General features: G+C 53.0%; 1 protein-coding gene across 2 annotated transcripts in view; it reads right to left on the reverse strand.

The window, feature by feature from the left end:
• Positions 1 to 7,500, reverse strand: part of LOC114445013 (fibroblast growth factor 12-like) — a 27,211-nt gene that overhangs the window by 13,872 nt on the left and 5,839 nt on the right. The window contains exon 1 of one of the 2 annotated variants that reach the window (XM_028419938.1): positions 6,248 to 6,466. The exons of the other annotated variant lie outside the window; for it this stretch is intronic. Coding sequence (XP_028275739.1) covers positions 6,248 to 6,353 — 106 coding nt within the window. The 5' untranslated portion in view covers positions 6,354 to 6,466. Of the gene's footprint in view, positions 1 to 6,247; positions 6,467 to 7,500 lie in introns of those variants that run through there. 2 annotated transcript variants of the gene reach the window in all.

Below are 7,500 nucleotides of genomic sequence, written 5' to 3' on the forward strand. Positions count from 1 at the left end.
TCTAGTGGAGCTGTGAGGAACAGCGCCTCCAGAGGTTCCAAACAAAGACCTGACCTAACTAGACCTACAACAAACCACATTATGTGTCAGGCCAGTCAGCCTCAGCCGCTGGGGTCCAGTCAGTCCAGGGTCTGTGGCAAATCCTGATGAAAAGGGGTCCTGTCAGACTGTGCTGCAGCGTTACATAAACCACCGCTCCGCCCGCTGCCTCCTTTCATGCTGGATGACTGAGAGGTCCACGCTGAGCGAGGAACCCTGCAGGTCTCAGCCTGCTCTCACACTGCAGAGGGATTCAGGTCTGTGGACCCAGCCTCAGGAGGGACAGAGGGCTGATCCCTGCTTACAGTCAGTCATTAATCTGCTGCTGAGACTCAGACTGAGACTGAGTTTTAGCAGCTAACAAGCTAATCCTGTTCCTCACATGTACTAAACACATCACAGCAGGAAGCTGCCTGCAGTTCACTGAACGGCCTCAGGTGTCGCTGTCCTCTGACTGTGTGATTGGCTCCTGCTGCTGTGCAAGGCGACATGACGAGTCTCTGTGAGCGGACAGCTAGCCGTGAAGAGCTCGTTACACAATCCAATTATCAGCTGAGTCACCGACAACAAACACACGAGTGTGTGGCGGGTCAGCGGTCTGATGGAGGGCCGGGGGGCACCTGTTGCTGCTCCCCGGCCCCTCAGAGAACAGGTCAGGCCTGTGCCGGATCCTGCTGCTGTGTCTTTGATGCTGTTAAACCCCGAATCCTCCTCATCCAATCGGTTTCCTCCGCCGCCCGCGGTGGACGTGTCCGGCAGGTTTCACGGTTTCTCCTGCTGACAGACTGAAACGAAACAGGATTAAGATCAGGCTGTTGCAGCATGTGTCCGTGAACGCACCGTCACACTGAATGTAGGCCTGCACTCCCCCCAGAAAAAACCAGGTCAGCTCCTTTAATTACTGTCGAGTATTTGTGTCCTCGTACCTGCACGCTGGGACTGAGAGACAGAGAGGACGGACGTCTTCATCACTCACTGATCAGCAGGTCTGACAGATGTCTGTCAGCCTCTAAACATTAAACAATATTCTCATTGATGAATGTTGTAAAGAAAACACTCTGTTCACTGGTGTGTAGTCACACCTGTATGACATCACTGGCCCCTCCCCCCTCCGCTGACATCTGCTGAATGATGTCATCATGATAATTCTTCTCTGAGTCCAGGCCTGAAGGACAGGAAATCCACCGTGGCAGCACCACGATCGATCCCACAGCCCATTAACACCCAGCAGGTGTGTGTGTGTGTGTGTGTGTGTGTGTGTGTGTGTGTGTGTGTACAGTTCAGGTATGTTTCCTGATCAATAGACAAACTGCCTCATCAGAGGGCAGCAGAATGTCAGCGGGACACTTAAACAGCAGTGAAACCATCACACCACAACAGGCGGAGTATTCACAATACTCAGAGTAATACTCAGAGTAATATACTCTGAGTAATATACTCTGAGTAATACTCTGAGTATTACTCTCAGAGTATTATACTCAGAGTATTACTCAGAGTATTACTCTCAGAGTATTATACTCAGAGTATTACTCAGAGTATTACTCAGAGTCCAGTACTCAGAGTAATACTCAGAGTCCAGTACTCAGAGTAATACTCAGAGTACTCATAGAACACATGCACATTGTTTTGCCTGTAATTTGTGTTCATTATCGGAACACAAACCGCACTGCAGGATCTGGACGACAACAACAACACAACAATAACAACAACAACAACCAGCAGCTACAACCACAGGTGGAGGAACTCAGCTCCGTGCTGGGTGGAGGTATTTAAAGACTAAAGTCCTGACAGCAAACTGTCAGAGGACACGAGAGGAAAGACAACACTGCACATACAACATGTGTGTGCGTGTGTGTGCACACTGTTCATGGTCCATGTGTGTCAGTTACACACTCCAACAGTCTACATATGAACCCTATGTGTGACATGCAGAGCTTATATAAAATATGTCATATACTCTGTCATCACCACAGTGAGACCAACGAAGAGAAGGCTTCTATTTAAAAAGCACACACACACACACACACACACAGAGCTGACAGTGTGTGTAGGCTGCAGCTGGATGTTTGCAGCAGCTCTTTTGTTCTATTGTTTTGCACCAAAAATACATTTTTATATCCAAACCTGCTGCTGTGACTCATCACACACACTTACACACACACACTCACACACACACTCACACACACACACACACACACACACTCACACACACACACACACACACACACACACACAGGCATGAAGCTCTGCAGGCTGATGACAGGCGCCGGCACACACTCGTTATCTAATCCTTCAGATGAGGACAGAAAGATGAAGATGAGGATGAGGAGGCTGATGAAGGTGCTGCAGCAGATTTAATCTGACTTTCCGTCTTCATGACGTCTCTGTGATGAAAACAGTCTGAACCAATCAGCTGCAGCCGCTCATTAAACAGCTCTGAAGTGTCGGGCTGTGTTTACTGGACGCACATCGCCACCTGCTGGACGTCAGGACGGCTGCAGCTCCACAGCTGATCAGAGGAGTTCACTGGTGTTTATGATGAGTGACGGTCAAAGACAGAGGAAGAGGAGGACAGCAGCTCATCACTCTACCTTAAATAAACACTATGAACCCAAAGAGCTTCACACACTCACACACACAGCAGCATACTGCAGTGTGTGTGTGTGTCTGTGTGTGTGTGATAAATGTTTGATGTTGAATCACTAATTCAGAAGATTCTGCTGCTGCAAAATTCATGGATCAGAAAAACAAAAAGCAAAGAGCTTCACAGACACACACACAGACACACACACACACACACGCACACAGTAACTACACTCAGTACAGTCAGAGGAGGGGGGGGGGGGGGGGGTTCTGGCTGTGACCAGCAGAGGGAGACAGAGACAGAGTTTGTCCTCACAGAGTTGAAACAGAATCATGTGACCGACAGATGAACTGATGCTCCTCAATGTTGCTGATCAGAGTGAGGACACTGCAGATTGTCACACAATGAAGGCAGGAGGACACTGAGGACAGGATGGCTGCACCTGGTCACTTTCTTCCTCACTTGGACAAACTTTTGTTGGACAGACTTGTCAAACACCTTCAGTACGAGCTCTGGATCTCTGCAGCCTGAGGCTGTACTTTGCAGAACTTTCACCACGACCCGAGTGGCTTCTTCAGTTCTGTGGCGAAACGTCTTAGAAATAAAATCCTTGAGTCCAGCTGCCTCGATTTAAACTCTTGGATACTGTTGTAACCTCTGTGGTGGGCCTGCAGGTGGTGGGCCCTGAGGGTGGTGGGTCCTGAGGGTGGTGGGCCTGCAGGTGGTGGGCCTGCAGGTGGTTGGGCCCTGAGGGTGGTGGGTCCTGAGGGTGGTGGGCCTGCAGGTGGTTGGGCCCTGAGGGTGGTGGGTCCTGAGGGTGGTGGGCCTGCAGGTGGTTGGGCCCTGAGGGTGGTGGGTCCTGAGGGTGGTGGGCCTGCAGGTGGTGGGTCCTGAGGGTGGTGGGCCTGGAGGTGGTGGGTCCTGAGGGTGGTGGGCCTGCAGGTGGTGGGCCTGCAGGTGGTGGGCCTGCAGGTGGTGGGTCCTGAGGTGGTGGGTCCTGAGGGTGGTAGGCCTGCAGGTGGTGGGCCTGCAGGTGGTGGGCCACACAGCTGAGCCTGATCTGGTTCTGTGTGGAACTCGGCCACCCTTTTCTCACTAGAGGTCCATAAAACCTTCACCTGTTTGTGTGTGGAGGCTGAACCGCAGCCATGTGGCTGACACAGGACCCGCTGCAGGGATTATATCTGGCCTGGGAGCAGCTGGAGACCCCCCCAGGATGAGCTGGAGGAAGCTGCTGGAGACCGGGTGGAGTGTGTGTCTCTGCTCCTCCTGCTGCTACCACCACCCTGACTAAGTGGTTTAGAAGATGATTCGCCTGCTCGTGTCAGGGCACAGAGATCCTCCCTACATACTGAGCGGTCCCTGTGGACCTGGTCCACCACCTGAACCACACGTGTCCACCGATCCGCACTCTGTAAGTGTCTCCTGACAGTTTGGGAGGGTGGTTTCTGTTTCTGCACACACACACAAATGCACACACACACACACACACACGTGGATCTGAGCCGCTCTCTGGCCTGAAGTGGAGCTGCAGAAATACGAGGTGCTGAAAGAGCCGAGGAAGCTCACAGCTGCTCAGACAGAAATACATGAAGCTGTAAATATAGAGGCATCACTGCCAAGGTCTCACACACACACACACACACACACGCTGACAGAAGTATTTTAGGTGTGTGTTCTGTTACGGAGCTAAAAATGTTGCTCTCAGTGTTTTTCTGAAAACGAGAACACTTCAAACTCTGACCCACAAAACTCAGAGTTCCTTCTGCTGCAGCAAAAAGTACAAACAGCCGACCAGCAGCGCCCAGATGTCCCACACAGGCCTGTCCCTGAACGTCACAGCGGCCTCAGAGTGACCAGTGACAGCTCTGATAACCAGACGATCAGATCCACTTCAAACAGGAAGGACGTCTCAAGAGGGAGGAAGAAGAGGACGAGGAAGAAGAGCAGCACACTCTCCAACACACAGACGTCCTGAAGGACAGCAGAGCCAGCTCAGCTGGTGTGTGTGTGTGTGTGTGTGTAGGTGTGACACACTGAGCTGATCACAGATATTCACACAGATATTTATAATCAGACCAACTCGGAGCTGCAGAGCAGGAACCAGCCCTCTAGCCTCTGCAGGAACCCAGCCTCGCAGGAACCCAGCCCTCTGCAGGAACCCAGCCCTCTGCAGGAACCCGGCCCTCTGCAGGAACCCGGCCCTCTGCAGGAACCGGTCTGCCCTCTGCAGGAACCCGGCCCTCTGCAGGAACCCAGCCCTCTGCAGGAACCCAGCCCTCTGCAGGAACCGGTCTGCCCTGTGGGTCCTCCTCCTGTGAGGATTCTGTCCTCTGATTGGTTGATTTGCAGTTCACAGATGAACAGATGATCTCTCAGACACAGATACATTGATTTACTGATGGATCAGGCCCCCCACACCACAGAGGTCTGATGTAAACATCCACCCTGCCTCCAGACACTGAGGTGGAAAAGCACCTTCAGATTTGACCCTAAGCTCATACTGATTGATATATATGAATCTTTACAAACATATATTGATCATTATAGATCCTCACTGTGAGGGGGAGGGGGAGGAGGGGGAGGAGCTCAGTAACTCACACCAGCAGAGTTTATATTTAAACAGGTCTGTTTCTGTGCTGCAGCCTGTAAACAACACACCTACAATATCTACACAGACACACACAGACACACACACTTTGCATGAGTTTGTGTGTTATTTGCATCGTGTGCACAGCACTGATACAAACACACAGCAACACTGTGACACACAACCCAGGGCGTCCTGCTCTGTTGAAGTCTGACTGATCCTGAAACATGGCGTTCAGGTGCATTATGGGTGGTGCCCCGCACACTCTGTGGATCTCAGGCCTCCTACACAAACCCTCATCTGAAGGCAGCTCACGAACCAGAACCATCAGAGCCGGAGCCGTGACCCCAGCTGCTGCTGAAGGAGTCTGAGCCGCTTCACCACACAGCAGAGCTGCAGCTCTCTGCAACGAGCAGCACCAACCACCAGCAGCACCACCAGCAGCAGCACCAACCACCAGCAGCAGCACCAACCACCAGCAGCACCAGCAGCACCAACCACCAGCAGCACCAACAGCAGCAGCACCAACAGCAGCAGCACCAGCAGCAGCACCACCAGCAGCAGCACCAACCACCAGCAGCACCGACCACCAGCAGCACCAGCAGCAGCACCACCAGCAGCAGCACCAACCACCAGCAGCACCGACCACCAGCAGCACCAACAGCAGCAGCACCACCAGCAGCAGCACCAGCAGCAGCAGCACCACCAGCAGCACCACCAGCAGCAGCACCACCAGCAGCAGCACCAACCACCAGCAGCACCAACCACCAGCAGCACCAGCAGCACCAACCACCAGCAGCACCGACCACCAGCAGCACCAACAGCAGCAGCACCAACCACCAGCAGCAGCAGCACCGACCACCAGCAGCACCAACCACCAGCAGCACCAACCAGCAGCACCAACCACCAGCAGCAGCACCAACCACCAGCAGCACCAACAGCAGCACCAACCACCAGCAGCACCAACAGCAGCACCAACAGCAGCACCAACCACTGGACTGTGTGGATGCATGCGGTGTCTCCCGAGGACTCACCCTGCTGGCTGCTGTCTCTGTGGCTGCTGCCCTCCTCCTCGTCCGCCTCCTCTCCTTTACTCTCCACCGACAGCAGGCGGCGGAACAGGCCACAGTAACGCGTCATGGCACGGCCCGGATCGATCGATCAGCTGATCAGTGAGCGTCAGCTGTACACGGCGTGTGTGATCCGTGCTGCTCACATGTGACCACGGAGTAAACACGGAGCGCTCTGCGGCTGAGAATACATTCAAATCTGTGACGTCAGGCTCACGCCCTCACACACACACACACAGCTGCTGACTCTGTTAAACACAGCGCAGCAGTTCTGAGTGTGTAGAGTGTAAAATATGATCTGCTCCCAGCTGTCAGCACTGAGCTCACAGTACCGCACACACAGCACACAGAAGACTTCCAGATTATCCATCTAATCCAGCTCTGACTCTGAAGCTCAGACCTCCACAGTGATTATCACACCAGACGTATGTCAGCGTCTGCCAGAAGTACCCGGACATCCTCCTACATCTGGTCCTGCTTCACACCGCACAAGCCGCCAAACCTCTGACCCACAATCCTCTGCAGCCTGTGTGACGCTCTGTGCATGCTGACCTGCAGCGTGACATGAAGACTCTGAGTCAGTGATGGGTGGAGCAGAGAGGCAGAGTGACGATGAAGGTCTGAAACATCTCCTCTGATGTGCCGACACTTCCTGCAGCAGCTCCCTGATGGACCCGCCTCTGTGCTTTTAGAGTTTAACCTGACATGCAGCCCGAGAGCTTTCCAATGGTCCTTGAAGGCATCATGGGTAAAAACTCTTCCTGTCTGGGTTAGAAAGTTCTGCCCTCCTCCTTAGCATATTATCTGAGCTACTTTCATCAGCTTCTGTTCATTTGCTGATCATTTGATAGTCCTCATCATGTCCACAAACACAGTCTGCACTGTGTGTAATCCATAAAAACTGAATCCCTGAGTCTGCACACAGGTGACCACCAGCTGAGCACACACTGCTCTGCCTGCCTCAGCTGCAGCCTCATGCTGAGTGTGTGTGTGTGTGTGTGTGCAGTCTGTTCACTGTCTGACCAGCAGGGGGCATCACAGACAGCTTTCATCTGTGGCTCCGCCCACTGGAGACAAACCACTGAATCAATCAGAACCGATCAATCAAATGCCCATTTTATCCTCTTTGAATTCTCCATGAGCAGAAAGGCTGTGGTATTCCAAACTCCAACTCCCAGAATGCACTGGGCTGCTGCTGCTCCACAGCCAATCAGAGT

Source organism: Parambassis ranga, chromosome 13 (assembly GCF_900634625.1).
Source record: "Parambassis ranga chromosome 13, fParRan2.1, whole genome shotgun sequence".
NCBI classification, from domain to species: domain Eukaryota; kingdom Metazoa; phylum Chordata; class Actinopteri; family Ambassidae; genus Parambassis; species Parambassis ranga.